The 19,264-nt window shown below is 38.9% G+C and overlaps 1 protein-coding gene across 4 annotated transcripts; it reads right to left on the bottom strand.

Moving 5' to 3' along the window:
• Positions 1-5,519: 5,519 nt before the first annotated feature.
• On the bottom strand, positions 5,520-15,434 carry PDIK1L (PDLIM1 interacting kinase 1 like). Of its 4 annotated transcripts, none has more exons than XM_054571777.1 (3): positions 15,143-15,434; positions 12,479-12,802; positions 5,520-9,181 (listed from the first exon to the last, which is right to left on the bottom strand). In XM_054571777.1, the coding sequence occupies exons 1-3, from the start codon at positions 15,191-15,193 to the stop codon at positions 8,441-8,443; spliced, it is 1,116 nt and encodes a 371-aa protein (XP_054427752.1). In that variant the 5' UTR covers positions 15,194-15,434; the 3' UTR covers positions 5,520-8,440. The 4 variants fall into 4 exon arrangements, with proteins under 4 accessions (XP_054427752.1, XP_054427754.1, XP_054427751.1 ...); XM_054571779.1 differs by having other exon boundaries at positions 12,479-12,780; XM_054571776.1 differs by lacking the exon at positions 15,143-15,434 and adding an exon at positions 13,948-14,774 and having other exon boundaries at positions 12,479-12,780.
• Positions 15,435-19,264: the final 3,830 nt, after the last annotated feature.

The following is a 19,264-nucleotide window of genomic DNA, read 5'->3' as shown; positions in this document are numbered from 1 at the left end:
TTTTAGCTTTTATTCCAAGTTCATATTTCTCTGCCTGTCTTTAAAGGCCACTCATGATCTGATCCCACTGTATTCATCTAACCTTTTTTCTTGACATACATTCTCAGCAATAGTCCATTTAGGCATCTCCATGACCTCTCCTCAATTCTGTACTTGCCTCCATTGGTGCATTGTAGAGTAGTCACTAAGATCACAGGCTCTCAGGCCAAGACAGCCTGGGTTCAGATCCTGAACTAGCTGTGGACCTGGGCAGGTTATCTACCCTCTCTGTGCCTCTGTTTCTTTACGTGTAAAATCATGAAGAACAGCACCTACCTTGCAGGGTTCTGGAGGATTGGAGTCAGTCCATTTGAAGCACTTAAAGTGATGCCTGGCTCATAGTAAGTGCTTTAGACATTTTAGCTGTGAATACTGTTTGTTCCTGCATAGCTTATCATTCTTAGTTTCCTATATCTCATCTGCAAACTGGGAGAGGATTCTTGTAAATAAAATAGTTCTAAAGAGTCTCTAACAAAGTGTCTGGTGCACAGTAGGGCTCATTTTCTTGAGAGGCAATTTTCCTTTTGCTGTTTCAAGGGGGAAATAGAGCTCTCTGTGCTGGAAGTCTATGGCTTTACTTGTCCCTGTGGAGAAACAAGTGCTTTGCTTTTCAATCTCAAGGGCAATAAAATGGCTCAAAAAGTTGAAATACAGGGGAATGAGCAAACACACTACCTCAGCAAGGGTGGTATCTTCTGAGACTGAAGGAAATGGACAGGTGGCTGGTTCTGTGAGAACTAAGCTCAAATAGTGACTCCTGGCAAGGAGACTTCTGATGAGATGGAATGTGACTAAAGTCCCAGTGTTTGAATACGGCATGAAGAGAACGCCATGAACAGGAAATACTGGACCATTTGTACTTGGTCAATAAGCATCTCAGCAGATAGACCAAAGACCTTTTTTCAAGTCTTATTCTGGAGGAATTCCTTGTAATCTTGGCTGTTTGGGAATAAAGAAATATGACATTTCTTATATCTTGGTGTCTTAGAGCAATTTTTTTTTTAAAATCTTGACTCAAGGACATTGCTTTTTGGAGAGAGAATGAGAGAAATATCAATGTGAGAGAGAAACATTGATTGGTTGCCTCTCGTATGTGCCTGGACCAAGGATCATACATGCCCAGATCATGGATCAAACCTGCAACCCAGGTATGTGTCCTGATCAGGAATCAAACCTGCAACCTTTCAATTACTGGACGATGCTCCAACCAACTGAGTCACACTGGCCAAGGCTTAGAGCAAATTTTCCCAGCACATTCTGCTTTACTATTTCATTTAAAAAAACAAAATACATGTTATTGATTATGCTATTACAGTTGTTCCAATTTTTTCTCCCTTTGTCACTCTCTGCCTGGTAACCCCCTTCCCTCCAGCATTCTTCCCCCTTAGTTCATGTCCATGCGCCATGCATATAAGTTCTTTGGCTTCTCCATTTCCTATACTATTCTTGACATTTTGTCTACAAAATAGACATTCCTGTCTATTTGTTGCCCTTTTAATGTTCATAGATTTGATCTTTTTCTTAAATAAGTACCTTTAACATTTCATGTAATAATGGCTTGGTGATGATGAATTCTTTTATCTTTACCTTGTCTGTGAAGTACTTTATCTGCCCTTCCATTCTAAATAATAGCTTTCCTGGATAGAGCAATCTGGGTTGTAGGTCCCTGCTTTTCATCACTTCGAGTACTTCTTGATAGTCCCTTCTTGCCTGCAAAGTTTCTTTTGAGAAATTAGTTGATAGTCTCATAGGAACTCCTTTGTAGATAACTCTCTGCTTTTCTCTTGCTGCTTTTAAGATTCTCTCTTTATATTTAACCTTTGGCATTTTATTTATGATGTGTCTCAGTGTAATTCTCTTTGGGTCCAACTTGTTTGGGATTCTCTGTGTTTCATGGACTTGTATATCTATTTCTTTCACCAAATTAGGGAAGATTTCTTTCATTGTTTCTTCAAATAAGTTTTCAATTTCTTGGTATTACTCTTCTCCTTCTGACACCTCTATGATTAGGATGTTGGTACATTTAAAGTTGTCTCAGAGATTCCTAAGCCTCTCCTCATTTTTTTAAAATTCTTTTCTCTTCCTGCTGTCCTGATTGAATCTTTTTTCCTTCCTTGTGTTCCAAATCATTGATTTGATTCTTGGCTTCATCCTCTCTACTGTTGGTTTCCTGTAGATTTTTCTGTATTTCACTTACTGTAAACTTCATTTCTTCCCTTATGTTTTTTTCTGTACTCAATGACTTCTTTGAGCATCCTGATCACCAGTGTTTTGAACTCTGCATCTGATAGGTTGGTTATCTCCATTTTGTTTCTTTCTTTTTCTGGTGTTTTGTTCTGTTCTTTCACTTGGGTCATATTTCTTTGTCTCCTCAAATGGGCAGCCTCCCTGTGTTTGTTTCTGTGTATTACATAGAGATGCTTTGACTCTCTGTAAAAGGCATCTATATGGATGAATGTGGCTTCTTTAAATTCTTGGTTGTCAAACCTCCATACAGCTCGATTTTCTGGTGGTTCTGGTTGTTATTTGTTTTGAGAAATAGTTGTAATTCTCTCTGTGGTTGCATGAGGAGGTGAAGCATGTTTATCTATGCCTCCATCTTGACCAAAAGTCTAGAACAAATTTTTAATGATACATTATGTGCTTCACTTTCTCAACTAAGGGCAGTGGCTGTGTGACATTCCTTTGTGACTCTCACAGTTTTTTTCATTAATAATTTTCCATGATGGGGAGAATCACTGAATTTTATTTTATTATTTTAAAGATTTTTATTTATTTATTTTTAAACAGAGGGGAAGGGAAGGAGAAAGAGAGGAAGAGAAACATCAATGTGTGGTTGCCTTTCATGCACCCTATACTGGGGACCTGGCCCACAGCCAGGCATGTGCCCTGACTGGGAATCGAACCAGCGACCCTTTGGTTCGCAGGCCAGCACTCAATCCACTGAGCCACACCAGCCAGGGTTAGGATCATTGAATTTTAGAGCTGGAAGGACTCTTGGAAATTATACCTAGTTAGTTCTGACAGTGATTAATTATATGAATACCAAAGACATCACTCTATTGAAGGCCTGTGTCCTTGAAAGAAATCCTGAAGTCAGACATTTCTTCTTTAAGGACTGGACCTAAGATAAACATGTAATTTAACCTCAAAGGATTCTTTTTTTCTCCACAGCTCATTGTAGCCCACAAGCACTGACATTCCTTCCGCAATAACTAGAACCAAGTGTCTTCTTTCACTGACACTGGTACTGATATGATCAGAGGCGTTGAGGGCTCACCAGATCTCTCTCTAGCTTCAGGAAATCCTCTGTTAAACTGGAGGACCCAGGGTCAAGTCAAATCTCTGGAGCAGACTAGTTAGTTTGTGAGCCAGCTGGAGAAGGACCAGAGCCTCTGCAGACACAGGTAGTTGTGTTATGACATGTAGACCTAGATAAGAATAGGTACCACTCTGCTGACAACTAATCACTTCCAGCCTTCCTTAGGCTAGTCTGTGACTTAGCTTTCCAATCCCTTTGGTGTTCATTTTTTCCCTTTCAACATCCACCCCACTTACCCTGTATCCAGAGTTTTCATGCAATTGTTCCTTATGTGACTAGAACAGTGGTTCTTATAATAGTGGAAATATCGCTCAAAGATCTTCTGGACCTTTTCAAGAATATGTGAAAAGTTATGAACTCTCTCTGTGGAAAAATGCATACACATGTAAAATTTTGCTTACAATCCTAGTCAATCCACTGACAACCCTGGATTCCCTTGTTGAATTCTGGCTGAAGAAGTCCTGCTCTATAGTAAAATACCTGGTAGCTCAGTTGGTTGGAGCATTGCCCTCGTACACTAGGGTTATGGGTTTGATCTCTCCGTTCAGGGCATATAGAAGAATCAACCAATGAATGCATACGTAAGTGGAACAGCAAAATGATATTCCTCTTGTTCTCTTTAAAAAAAAATTCTTTACAGGTTTGGACATTTCTCATTTTAACATGAGTATTATCTCTGACCCTTACAGAAAACCTGAAACATAAATATCATCTCCATTTTACAGATAGGGGAACTGAGGCTCAGAATGAAGTGACTTGCCCAATGCCACACATTAGTTACATAGGTGTCTGCAAAAGCTAGTATTCAATATGAGATCTGCTACACCAAAGCCTGTACTTCTGCTACTATGCCACGATGCCTTTGGCAATAGCAAATTGCCTAACTTCTGTTCAGGATAAGCTAGGCTTGAAATACTGGGGCTGAACAGGAAATGAAAGTGTGAAGTCAAACAAAAGCCTGCACATCTCTTTAAAAAAATTTCCCTTCTAACCAATGAAAAATCATTGTTACAGGGAAAGTACTGCCTTTAAAAGACGCACTTTGCCCTCAAGAGGTGTGGTCTGTAAGCCTCTCAAGTAGGAGTTATTATCTAACCACAAACCAACTGTCTATCATTACACTGCACTTTTGCAGACATCTATGATTGGTTGACGGAGAGCAACATTTGAATTTAAAGAAAAGGCCAAAATAGCTAAGGGTCATTACTACGGTGAGAAAGATAAAGCTTTGTTGTTAGAGAAAACTCGAACTGGGGTCAAAGATTAGGCACTAAACCCTGTGTTAAAGTAAAACCATTATTACCTCACTAACTGGTGTTATTACTAAAAATTCCTCAATGAGAAATCAGCCCATATTTTAAGTAAAACCTATTGAAAACATATGCAAAAGCATGTGAAGACACTTTGTAAACTACAAAGTGTTACAGTACAAAAAGCCCAGTAAATCCAAATATTTATAGTTTAAGATTTAAAAAATCAGTCTTCAAACAGAAAGCAAAATTTGCCGTCTACAAAGGCTATACCAGGAAAAGGTGGGAGTCAGAAGCAGCGACAATTACTGATGCCTACTTTCCTACTCATCACTAGATCAAATGTAAAATTAATGTTTTCTGTCTCCCATTTTCCCTCTGCTATTCTATCGGACCACCAGGTGCACTGTATCCTCAGTACTTTGTTTATACTGGAGAAGGAAAACATAATAAAATGTATAAAGCAAAGAAAAAAGTGGGCCAGATGATTTTATGAAAAAGAAACCATGTCTCAAGTTACAGATTGAAAAACTGCATCTTCTTTACTTCATTCTGAGTCTGGAATGCATCCTCAGCTTAATGAGAAAGATAAATTAAAAATTCAGGCAAAACAAGTTCTTTTGACAAATACTGAAAGACAGTAAGCACTAAAATTTTAGACAACTTAAAAATGCAGAAAGGAACTCCTATAATTCAATCATATTTTCCTCAGTAATAGCTTCTATTATAGAAAGTTTAATTTGATAAGGCTGAAAATGACATTGTTTCAAATTTTATATCCTCTATTACGTTCATGAAGTAAAGCACTACAGAACTACTCAGAGCGCCACCAAAGCAGTAATGTAGAATTCTCAGGGTTTTCTTTTGTTGAAACTCACTTTATTTAAAAAAAAAACAAAACAGTCATGAACAATAAATTACAATCATTTCCCCCCTTTTATAAATTCTTCATAAAATATATTCAACAATTTTAAAAGAAAATTTCAAAAGTTGCTTTCATTTTTGAAGTGCTGATGACTTATTTTTTGACCATTTTGTCATGCTGGTGAATTATTTTGTAGCTGCTACAATAGTTTGATAAACATTTTACAATTAAAAACAACAACAAAGAGGAAAAAACAGACCAGGAGAAAAAACAATTCAGTGTGCTATTTATCTGACACTTAACACTTACTTTATCATAATGACAAAGTATCCCTTAGCACCAAAAAATCTACAGGAACCCCCATCTTTCTAAGTGACGACTAGTGCAAAATAACATTCTAGGAACTAACTGTACAACCCCATATTTTAACTGGCCACAGCTGCCTATAAGCTTATTTGAAATATTTGGTCTTTTTTCAATTAAGACAAATTTCATAAAACACTATAAACCATGGCAAGAGACTCTATGAAGAATAATTGTTTATTGAGTACCTATTATGGGCAAGGCACTACGCACAAATTCTTGCTTTCATTTTTCCTCTAGCAAATATCCAGGAATTTTCAAGTATCACTAATCATCTTGTATTTCCGACTCCTGGCTGGAAAAAGACCTGTGGCTATACCATTTTTAAATTGTCATTTTATCAACTGACCTTTAGTGCTGAGCACAGAGTAGGTACTTAATAAATACCTCCGACTGAAAGAACAAATAAAGACAAATAATTTACTATCATTTTGCTTGGTATCATAGTCTATTTTAGAATACAAGGACGCAAGAAAATTCCAGAAGAAACTTCCTGATCACCTCACACCCTTACCACCAATGAAAGAAAGAATTCTGCTTCACAGGTAAAATCATTCAAAATAAATTATAATTAACTTTTAAATAAAGCAGGACCAAAAACTATGTGCTTAGGAAACCCTGGCTCCAAGCACATAGAGATATTCAAAGAGCAAATGGAGTACTGGCATACTATCACCTGAATCGTGAACCTCTGTCATGTTATTGACAGATGTTATAATGATGTTTTTTATTTCCAATAACTCAATCCCTTTGGCCAGATCTGTGTTATACTAATTCGGTGATCCAGAGGGACAAATATCATGAGGTGCCAGTGTTCCACCTCTTGTTATCTTGAAAATGGTGTTAATATGATATTTTTTTGTTTTTATTTTAAAAGGCTTTATTTCAATAAAACCTTTTAGTTCAAGTTTTGAACCTCCGGATCAAGTAACACATAGTTCAGTGATTTTATATACTCTAATTTCTTTGTGCTTTTTCACCTCCTCTGAACAAATTTTAAATAAGGAAAAATTTATGATAGCAATATTCCAAAAGTTGTGGGAGGTCAAAGGGAACATCTGAAGAGGTTATGCAAACTATCAATTATTTCAATATTCTAATCTTTTAAAATAATTTTGACCAAAGATTCTAGTGCTTTAATAAAGATTAACCTAGATACACAGTCTTAAGTTCTCTCCAACCTTAAAGTTTAATGTTCTGTTTTAGGAAAACCCTCTTTCCTTAGATATTAACTATCTCCATTTACAGAAAATCAAACTGGAGGCAACCATGTAGGGTTAAAATCAAACTGACTTCCAGAATAATGGTCTACTGGTTTTGACATAGACCATACCAAGTGATTGTATAAAATCTCTAACTTTTTTAATTGAAAGATATAGTTGATGCCACAATATATTATCCATTTGCCAAACTATATAGGTATCATCTCCCACATTAGAAAAAGGTGATCAACATTTAATACAACTATATCACTACCATTACTGTGTCAAATTAGACAAGAGAAGACAGCATTAGTGCTAAAGTGAAAGGAATTCCAGTGATGAAACAACAGACCCTATCAGGGCAGGTAATGTGAGGATAGAGCTCATTTGGTTTCTTCAATTTTATGCTGAGGCTCAGACATAAAGTCTTGAAATAAAAAATTAATATATCAAGTATTGCAGTACATATATATAGCAATGTCTTCAGAAACAGAAGAATCCTGTATTCAGATGGCAGATAACTCAAGTGCAGACATATCCCAGTGCAGTGGTTTAATTGGTTAATTGAATGCTTGGTTACCTAAAGAAGGTATGACTGAATCATCAATATCCTTGCCAACCTGCTACCACACAATTGCATGGCTAATTCTATTCCTGCAGCTATAGGGCACTGGAGAGCTCAAACATACTTCAGCAGCTTTGGATCACTTAATTTCATTTATGTTTAATCAGATTATTTTAGACCCTCCAAAATGATCCCTTTAACAAAAACTGTATATTACAAAAATAAAAAACTTAGTATGATTTCATTAGAGGGAGGGACAGGGTAGGATGATGAAGGAAGGTTCTTTTATTTCTCATCACTGATTTCACCAGCAAATCTCAAAAAACCCAAACCTACATCAAATAATTTAAACAGAAGTGGCATTTTCTTCATATGGAATGCAAAATGCACACATTCACATACTTACATATACATAAATATATACATATATGTTTCCTTTACAAAGCTTCAAAGGTTGCATTACCAGCATGCAAACCTCTTCTTCCATGGAAATTCCTAATACTGACAAGGAATGTCTAAAATACTTAAGAGACATATTTCCAGAAAACTGGACTCTCTTTTCTTCTTGGCTCTAAGAGAAATTTCCTGCCAAACTTCTACCAATGATCACTAAAAAAAAAATTTACACCCACATTGGTAATACATTTAAAACATACTAACAAAATGGCCAGCTTGGACTTTAAGAAAAATGAGGAAAAAAACATCCCACAATAAACTCTAACCCCTTAGAAGGTGGAGTTCATTTTTGTATATTCTTTTTCAGCCACATTATGTTGCATCACTGTTAAAACAGAAGCAGCATATCATCCAATATATTTGCAAATAATGTATGTGTCACGTTTCCCAGCTGTTATCTTTAAATGCAATTTGTACTAATCTGAGTTCTAGTTCAAAAGCATCTGGACGATCCTGAGGATTTGCAGCCAGCATTTCCTTAATCAGTTGTTTCATTCGCCCATTCATAGACTTTTTCTTCACAGGAATCAGAAGTTCCATTTTGGGATTTTCCAGAAGTGCCTCCCCAACAGGCACAATCTCAGTTCCTTGTTTTACGTAACTCCCCAAAAGTTCCTTCTTTGTCTCTGTGTCTATGAATGTGATCCTTTCCAGCATTGCCCAGATGATAATCCCCAGAGCAAAGATGTCAGCTTTTGCTGTGTAATGTCCCTCCCACACTTCAGGAGCCATGTAGAAATCTGTTCCACAGGCTGTGGAAAGGAAACACTTGTTTACACTGACAGGTTCTTCTGGGTTCTGTCCAGAGGCTGAACACACTTTACTTAGACCAAAATCAGCCACTTTCAATGTGGGTTCCAAGTCACTGGTATCCAACCTGCTTTGAGAAATCAAGATGTTATCAGGTTTAAGATCTCGGTGGATGATCTGGTTTTTATGCAAGAAAGCCAGGGCACTGCTTAGCTGAAGCATGAAGCTGGTGTTAGTTTTACGATTGGGTTTTCTGGACAACAGATACTCATTCATATCTCCTCCGTCACAAAAATCCATCACAAACCACAAGTAATAGGCGCTTCTGGGATCAAAGGCAATTTCTCCTTTTAATGAAGTCTCTACAAGCTATAAGAAGGAAAAGAAAACAGAATACAATCATTTGTACAGTTTATGCAATTTAGCTACTGTATTTTGCCATGTATAATGCATACCCATATTTTTGACCCAAACTTTCAGGGAAAAATATCTTTCATTCTAAAGTTTCAATCCAATTATTTATTTATTTTTGGTTACTGGTTTTTTGTATTATAAAGGAATTTTAGCATTTATTTTTGAACACATGGATATCATTATTGCTTTCTAGAGTTACACTTTTAACGCATAAGCATAAATAAAAGAATTAAAAACATTTATATAGTTATGGAACTAGTACTACCCATGTATAATGTGCATCCTTATTTTTCCCTAAAAAAATTGGGCAAAAAAGTGTGCATTATAAATGGCAAAATACGGTATATAAAAAAAGTAGCTGGTTAAGTTAGTCTCCAATTTTATGTGGATATTCCATACATATTTTATTCAGTCAGTGTTTTCATATGTTCATTTTATTTTAAACTTTAGTACTTCAAACTGTCACTTTGTCCCTAATGAATACATACCAAATACCTAAGTCAAGAGGTAACAACTTACTTAAAAATAGCTTTATTTTGAAAAGTGTCCAACTGGCTGTACATTTTCTGCATGTGTCAGTGGAGTTGAACTTTACTCATTTAGCTAATAGCTTCATGAAAAGATCCATGTTCCAGTAGCTACGCATTGGGAGATTGCCAGCTGGGATATAAACATCAATTAGGAAATTCTATTAAATGAAAATATTTTATTATTTTCTTCTGTTTCTTCTTCTGTTTCTGAAGACATTGCTATATATATGTACTGCCTAAAATATTTTACCCATTGCACATACACTATTAACATCATCTGAGAAATCAAGAGAAAAAATAATCAAGGAACCACTAGTTATTATAGAAATAAAGTGCTCCTGTAGTCACTGATGAAAAAAAGGCTGACATCATTACTTCATACACTTCCACAGACAGAATGCAAATATGTTGGCTATCTCTATTACTGGATGGCTTCTAAAATTAATTTATAACAGTTATATTTGTATTTTGATATAAAAATTCAAATCTGAGTTTGTATATTTGTGAGACAAGCTGAAATCTAGAATAAATCAGTTTTATTTGTTATCATTATCTAATTATAACTCTCCTATTACCTGAAATTCAAGAATATTAATTACTTCACTGAACATGAACTACCATTCTAAAATACAGGCAGCATATAGTACTTCGAAAGCATTTGTCTTATGGTGTCCTCTTCAGACCCATGAGTTTAATAGAAACTTAGCAGGGAAGCCAAAGAGTTTCCATAGCCTCTTCAGATGTTCCTTTTGAACTTCCACAATTTTTGGAATTTTTTTTTCTCTTTTCATCCTCACCTGTGGATATGCCCACTGATCTCAGAGAGAGGGGAAGGGAGGGGGAGAGAGAGGGAGAGAATCATCAATGAGAGAGAGAAACATCGATCAGCTGCTTAAACCTGTGGCCTGTTGGTTTACGGGACTACACTCCAACAAACTGAGCCACATTGGCCATGGCTAGAAATAACAATTTTAATGGAGCTACCTACCACTGAGTACTTCCTATGTGCCAAATATTGTATCTGCATCACCTCTAATTTTGACAACTCCCATGGAAGGTAGAAATTATTATTCCTATTTTACATACAAAGATATAGATGCTGGAAAAAGTTAGGTTATTTAGTCAAGATCATACACCTAGCATAAAGTGCCACAAGTCAAACACCAATCTACCAAGCTCTAAAAGAGGAAAGACACTACTTAAAAAAAGGGTGCTTTATATTAAAATAAAAAAATCACTGAATCAAGTCTGGAAGTTCTAACATCTTAAAGCCTTGAAAGGCCAACTAATGCCTGGTTACTACAAAGATTGCATGACCTGGGCTCAAGAATAACATCAGCACTAAGTCATATGTTTAAATGTCTTCTGGAAAAAGATTATGCATTTTGGTCTCCAAAATTCACTGCAAAGTTCAGTAAAGTTCTATACACTTTTTAGAGGAAATGTGGTAATAAGAATGTTTCTGATATTTTCTATGAGTGCAACTTACAAAATAATCACTTTTAGAAAACAGAGGCAAAATAGTTGTGTTTTGTATTCAGTCTTAGGAGAGAAAACTTCAGGGCATAGCATTTTAAACTGCGATGTAAATTAGACTCTCAAGACTGGTATAAATGTTCACCATAAAATGAAACTTGCAAGTTTCTAGTTACACACATATTGTGTTTTGTTTTCTTTGTTGTTCCCAGCCCGTAAGCCTTTTTTAATATATATTTTTTATTTTTTTAAAGATTTTATTTATTATTAGAGAGAGGGGAAGGGAGGGAGAAAGAGAGGGAGAGAAACGTCAATGTGTGGTTGCCTCTTGTGCACCCCACTACCAGGGACCTGGTGTGCAACCCAGGCATGTGCCCTGACTGGGAATTGAACCGGCAACCTTTTGGTTCGCAGGTCGGCACTCAATCCACTGAGTCACACCAGCCAGGGCATTTTTTAAAAATGTATTATTATTTTTAATAATAATGATAATAATCCTTACCCAAGGGTATATCCATTGATTCCAGACAGAGGAAGGGAGACAGAGAAACACCCATTGGTTGCCTACTGAATGCACGTCAGGGAACTGAACCTGCAGCCTAGGCATGTGCCCTGACCAGGAATTGAACCTCTGACCCTTCAGTCTATGGGACAAGTATTATTCTGAACAAGTATTATTCCTTTAAAGCACTTAGCACAGAGCATGGAACTAAGTAGGAACCCAAATGTTAGCTTTATCATTATTAATAACATTGAGGTGTTAAGCCACATACTTCATGAAAATTAAGTGGAACTGAATGGTTAAGAAACCATATAACCCTGTAAAACAGCAGAGGCTTATGTTCAAACCAATGCCCAGTTATCCATGGGTGCTGCTATTGGTTGTGGAGTTTTTCCTTTTCTTCTGTCTTCAGTTCAAAAAAAAACAAACTGATTTCAAATAAATCAACTTATTAGACTCTAGTCTTGATCACTTCTCTAGCTCTTACGGTGCCCTGTTCCTATGCAAATTGGCAAGTATCATAGTATAACAGGTGGCTTATGTTATTTTTAGGTATTTGCATCACAGGTTTAAATAAAACCTTGTTTTAAAGCAAACATCTACTCAATTTTTGGCAGACTCCTATCTATTCCTAACTATATAAAAACCTGCATTTAAAAGTAGTTCATCTGACTCTTTCATTTCTCTTCTTGCACACCAATGCTACATTCAAATCATTTATATTTCGCATTCAACCACACGTACCTGTAAATAGAGGGAAGAATTAGAGCCATGGGACATCTTTTGCACCATCCCATCTTTTTGCAGGATGCATTCCTCCAAGTGAATCACATTTGGATGTTGGCTCTTGATACTGCTTAGTGCCCAGAACTCACGCAGGGCTAGTTCAACATTCTCAGGAGCATGGCATCGAATTTTCTTCACTGCCACTCGTGCAGAGGTCTTTCTGATGACTGCTTCATACACAACACCGTAACTACCTCGGCCTACCTCCCGTATTAGATCGTACTTTGGCTGGCTACTCACCATCTTCAAGGTCAGGGTTTCTGGAAAAATAAACAAAGTGCTCTAATGAAATTAAGCCTGCATAGTGGCTTGTATTATCTTAAGTATAGTTATCATTTGCCTCACTGTTTACAGTGCTTGAAAGTTATCTGCTGTACCTTGGGTAAATCTAAATATTTTAATAACAGTAAAGCAGCTAATATTTACGTAGTACTTACCATGTATCAGGAACCAAGCACTTTATATCAGGTGGGGCAAATGCAGGTTTACAGTTGTGAGTATGCAGAACAGTTTATTCCTGTATTATTTACTATTGTATTATTTTTCCATACTGTAAACCTAGTTTTGCCCCACTGTATATTCTAGATATCAGCCCTTTGTCAGATACACTATTAATCTACTTAATCCTCATAATAATGTTATGAAGTAGATACTATTATGGTCATTTTATAGATGAGAAAACTAAAGCATGGAGAGTTTAAGCAACATGTCCAAGGTCAGCTAGAATCAGAGATTTGAAACCAGGCCATCTGGCTCTGCCACCTGTAATTTTAACCACTACACTATATTGCCTCTTACACACACTGTTTCAATATACCATTATATACATTAAATATGTTAAAATATGTTAAAGATAAACTAAAAAATTCAGCAGTTTTACTTATTGATCACGAAAAACCAAATTCCAACTTCTCTTGAAAGCTGACACATACATAATATGTCATGAAACAGCAAAAATAAAAACAAAAAGCAAAAACCGCTCACAGAAATACAAACAGCTGGTTTATGTTTAGGGACTGAAAGTGAACCAGATCACACATAAAACTGAAAATATGTATTATTTTTATTATTTGAAAGTAAAAAGTCAAAATACATGTTTCTATTTTAATTTTACTTCCTTATTTCTTGCAAACTAAATGAAAATAAAGTTTGCGGATAAAAACGTTCCCTTAAAAATAAAGGAAGCTACTTCAAATATGATTACCTTCCTATCGTTTAACAAGTTATTTAGGTTTACGTCATTTTTGCCAACAAAAACTGTCCTACAAATCAAGGGGCTCTCTTTGTTTGGGGGAACAAAACGCTACTGACCCTTGAGCCTGAGAAATTTGGAAGAGCTACTTTAAGTCCACAGTATCGATTTAATAAAGAAAACAAAAGAGTCTGAGATTGCTGCTTAGTGCCACTTTCTCTGATTGGACACCCACCCTGCAAATTCCTAGTGCATTTCCTAGGGTCTGATTTCCTGGCCCAGAATCTTGTGCCCCGACTACACAGTAGACTTTCTTTTGTGCTCTCCGTGGATCTCCAATTATTGTCCATCTCAAAGTGGCTGTGTCTTTGAAGCTGTCCCATATGGGGGAGGGTGTTTATGGAATCCTTGCGATCCGGATCAAAGCAGCACGGTAATACATCCTGTGCGGACCTCCGCGACTTGGGCAGGCATTTCCCGGGCCCTCACGCCCGCTGTGCTAATTCAGCGCTCGGACGCGGGCTGGCCAGGCCACACACCTGCTGGTGCCCGGCAAGGGCCAGTCCTGGGCAGAGGTGTAGCCCGGCGCGGAGGCTCAGGGCCCAGCTCATTGGCCAAGTGTCAGACCCACCCCCTCCTCAGCTGCGTCCAGACGGAACCCGGAGGGGATTCTCCCGAGGCCTTTCACCCGCAGGGGCCAGTCCTGCGGCTGCCCCAACCTTTCGGGGCTGGAGGCCGAGGCCAGGGTCATAAGAGGAGGCCGCAGATGGGGCCGGTGGCCTGAGGTGTGCCAGTCGGAGGCCTGAGGAGCGCGAGGCCTTCTCCAGGTTGACTCCGCTGACAGGTCTGTGACAGGCCCCCTGGAGAGGGGGGCACATGCAGTACCCTCGGCTCTGCAGCAGGGCCTCTCTGCCAGGCTGAAGGGCCGGATTTACCTCAGGGTAGCCACCGCCGCTTCTCCCTCTCACGGGCTCTGCAGGCCGCCATTATCGGGCAGCTCGCGCCTCCGTCGCCGCGGCCTCCAGTCAGAGGCCGGCGCGCGCCCCCGCGGTGCGCGGACACACACCCTTACGCCTCGCGGCCCCGCCCCCCTCCGGCTTTCCGTAGCGCGAACCCGGACGCCCCGCGCCGTCCCTATTGGGCGCGCGCCCCGGGCTCTCCTGGCCACCTCCCCTCTCCTCTGGCTTTCAAGAGCCGGGAGTCGGGGAAGGTGTGCGCGCTTCGGCACGCACCACTCCTGTCCCTCCACGCAGGGGAGGCCAGGCCCGGGAGCAAGGAGGCCACTGCACGTTCGGGACGTAGTCGTGCTCCAGCGGCAGCAGGCGCGCAAGGCCCGCGGCCCCGGGGCTGGCCCTAGGCTGCAGATCCAGGCCCCGCGGTGGGCGCGATCGGCGCGACCGCCCCTCCCCCATCGCCCCCTGCCGACCTACCGACCGGCGGGCAGGTGTGCGAGAGTCGCTGGGGTGGGACGCCTGGTGCATCTTCTTCGGCGCGGACCTGGGGTGCGTGCGGGACGCAGAGCGCTTTGGCGGGCCCGCGGGGAGGCGCGGCGGGAGCTGGGAGGCCTGGCGTCCGCCCCGCCGGGAGGGAGGGTGCACCTTTTGTCAGAGTCACTGAGCCATGTTTGCGGGCGGTGCAGTTGCCGAGGAGGCGGCGGCGGCGCTGGGCTGGGTGCAATCATCTGGGAAGACGCTGTCCCCTGCCCCGCCGGCGCGGTGGTATCTCCCTTAAAGAAGCCGGCGCCTCATTGTTCCTGGGCCGCGACCGCCTGGAGTCGGGGGGCGCCCTGCCCGGGGCGAGAAGGAAGGCGCGGTGGCGCCCACACCTGACTGCAGCCGCCCGCGCACATCCTGCGCGGCGGCCGCATCCTCTGGCTTTTGGAGAGTCGGGATCCAGCTGGCGCGCGGCGAAAGGCGGAGGTCTGAGCCGGCCGGGGCCAGGATTGACAGCGAACACAGCCAGTCTTTCGGGGCCCTGCGGTCAGCCCGAGTCACTGGGCCACCCGACAGCCGTCAGTCACAAGTCAGCGCTCATTCTCCAGAGCCAGCCCGGGACTGTCAGTTACTCAGAGACCAGGACCAGTCTGTCATTCAGTTAGTTAACGCAGATCAGTAAGCATACACCAGAAATGTCCATTCCCTCTTCACTTATTATGCACCCACTATTTGTCAATAAGGTGATTGCTGTATAATGCAAAAATGCAAAGAATCTGTCACTGCCTTCAAGGATCAACCAATTACCCGTTTTACTTTCTGCCCTTTATTGACCTTACCTCTAGAGTTTGGAACTGGGTTAGGTTATCTCGCCTAATCAAAACCAAACCACACAAGGGTAGGCTTTATTATTTAACCCTATTTTTACGAGTAAGGAAACAGACCTCCGATTTGACTGAAAGGTGTGGGGCCTGCTTTGAATACCCACTTTCCTGGTGTATTCTTCCTTCACCCCCCAGAACTGCTCTGTAATTTGTTCCCGACTTTTGTCCTGAGTGCCATGTACCAGTCTTCATCTTTCTCCTGGGACTACTGAGATCAGCCAGCCAAGACTAGGTTTCTGTTGAAAGTAGAGGCTCTGTAGGTAATTGATCAGAATCAGGGGAGGAGTATCACTTTGGGCCAGAGGAAGTTTTTCCTTTCGTTTGTCATTAAGTGTAGGAGTCCCTGCTTTCAGGCTAGCGGCAAAACTCTTGGAATCCACCCCCACCCCCCAGCCCCAAAGAAAGGCTGAATCTAAAGCCTGTGAGGTGGATTCAGGACATACGGAACCTGAAACTTAAACAATTTGGGGTGTCCTCTTTAGGAAAAAGAATACAGAATGGTTCTGTAAACACGAGGCTAGGCCTTGGAAAGGGTTTCTAAGTGAGGCACTCTGAAGCTTAAGCTTTATTTGCTTCAGGGTAAATCAATCCCTGCTTATTACATTATATCACTTGTTTGCCCATAGAGCTCCTACTAGAGTGAGAGTTCCTAGGCCTCTTGAGACAGTAACCTTGCCTGTGATTCATCTCTGCCGCCGTTCCTATCTGATACAGTACCAAAATATACCTGAGGATGGTATTCTCGGGTGCAGTGATGCATCATTAATGGGAAAGCAAAATGATTAACTCTGATTAAGGAAATATGGCAATATGTAGCCACATTACATGTTTTCACTCTTTAACCCAGTAATTTCTAGGTTAGATCCTTAACTTCTAGAAATCTACCCTAGTGATATATTGGCAAAAATACAGAAAGCTGTTATCACAAAGCTATTCATCACGGCATTATTTTTAGCAAAAGAGTGGAAGCTACTCACACATGTCAATAACTGACTGAACAAATTACAATATATAGAATGGAGTGCTGTGCAGCTCTAAAAAGATATGTGGCTCTTGCAACATGCAGTGTTCCTACCCCAGCTCTGGCATCTTACTGTTCTGATAAGGACCTTGTCATTTTACTACCTTATTGAAATGATAATATAGTCTGTTTGCTCTTTCAGGACTGATATATATTCCTAGTGGTCTCGTTTTAAAAAATAAATAAGGCTTAATTTCTCCTAACAAAAAAAAAAAATACATAGAAGGTTTCTTATATACTAATGGACTAATATTAAGTGATGTGTATATAAAGTGAAATAAGGTGCATAATAGTGTTTATAGAATGGTTTTTTTCTGTGTACACAATCAGGATATATAAATATACATTAATTGCTTATACTTAAAAGTTAATGGAAGAATAAGTCCCAATCTTTAAAAAATTTTTTTCAATTACAGTTTACATTCACTGTTTTATATAAGTTTCAGGTGTACAACATAATGATTAGACAATCATATGCTTTACAAAGTGTTCCCCGTGATAAATTCCAGTACCCAACTGGCACCATACATGTTTATTACAATATTATTGACTATATTTCCTATGCTATACTTTATATCCCCATGACTATTTTGTAATTGCGAATCAGTACTTCTCAACCCTTTCATTTTTTTCACATAGCCCTCCTCTCTTCTGGCAACCATCAGTCTGTTCTTTGTATAAGTGAATCTGTTTCTGTTTTGTTTGTTCATATTCTTTAGATTCCATATGACATCATACGGTATTTGTTTTTCTCTGACTGACTTATTTCACTTAGTATAATATCCTCTAGGTCCATCCATACTGTTGCAAATACCAAGATTTTGTTCTTTTTAATGGCCAGGTAATATTCCATTGGATATATATGCCACAGCTTTTTAAAAATCAACTGCAAATCTTTTAAAAATGGTTTACAGGATGCATTGGAGCAGGCGGGGATGGAAATGAGACTTCTGTGAATCTACATTATATAGTTACTATTTTGGAATTTTGTAAATATTTTGCATATTTATATGACAGTTTAATAAAAAGAATAAAAGACTCCATAAAAATTAAAAACAAATAGAAACAAATTTCAGGTTAATGGTATAACAGAAAACAATTTCAAGTGGCATTATAAGTATTTTTGCTGTATCTCCCTAATGGGATATAGACTTAGCTAGAACTGCATAGAAATATTAAATTGCATTTATTAGTTTTATTGTTAGTAGTAATATTGCTATTGCTATTTTGAAACTGATATATTTTAGGATACAGCAAATAAAAAATGTTAATGGCATTAGGAATTAATATTTTCAATGTATCAGTTACAAGTATTAAAGACATAATTTTAGATGAATTAGTGGAATGAAGTATGTATTTTTCTGTTTAAAAAGAAATTAAAAATTCTTTAAATTTATTGATTGTGTTAGAGAGAAAAGGAGAAAGAGAAACATTGACTTGTTCTACTTATTCATGCGTTCATTGGTTGATTCTTTTATGTGTCTCTACTGGGGAATGAATCCAAAACACTGTTGTATTGGAATGATGTTCTAACCAACTGGGCTACCTGGCCAGGACAAAAAAAATAATGTATTTTTCAATTCTGCCTAGAAGCAATGACCAACCTAGTGGTAATGAACAACCCTGGTGAACAGATTTGATCTCTAAATACCATTTTCTAATTTAAACAAATTAAAAATTAAAATCAAGACTACTTTGATAAATGGCTGGTTCCAGATCTGGAGCAGGAAAGATAAGCTTGGACATCTTATGCCTGGAAGTCAGGAAACTTTCAGACTATTGAGGTCATGTAACAACTGTACAAGGGACCCTACTGGCTAAAGATAAAACAATTTGAACATGAAAAGAAATATGACTAATAGGTTATAACATTAAAAAATCTAAAAATCCATTAATAATGATACTTAAGGAAAATAACACATTTGTTGCCATTGAAGTTTTGTAGGGAATCAATGAGTTTACTCTGAGCATTAATAAATAAAAGGAAATAATCAAATATTTTCCTGGTCTTTCCTTAATGGGTTATATTCCAGGTAACCAAATAGTAGGTAAAGTTATATTTTAAAAATTGTGATATAATCGACATTAGTTTCAGGTGTACAACATAATGATTTGAAATATATTGTGAAACAATAAGTCTAGTTAACATCCATCACAAAAAGTTATTTTTATAAAAGAATTCCAACTAATAAATAGAAGAGATAACATTAGAAA

Source organism: Pteronotus mesoamericanus, unplaced genomic scaffold (genome assembly GCF_021234165.1).
Source record: "Pteronotus mesoamericanus isolate MK-2021 breed Mesoamerican mustached bat unplaced genomic scaffold, CSHL_Meso_final contig_221, whole genome shotgun sequence".
NCBI classification, from domain to species: domain Eukaryota; kingdom Metazoa; phylum Chordata; class Mammalia; order Chiroptera; family Mormoopidae; genus Pteronotus; species Pteronotus mesoamericanus.
The sequence above is the reverse complement of the archived record's forward strand: the minus strand, read 5'-3'. Positions and strand labels throughout refer to the sequence as shown.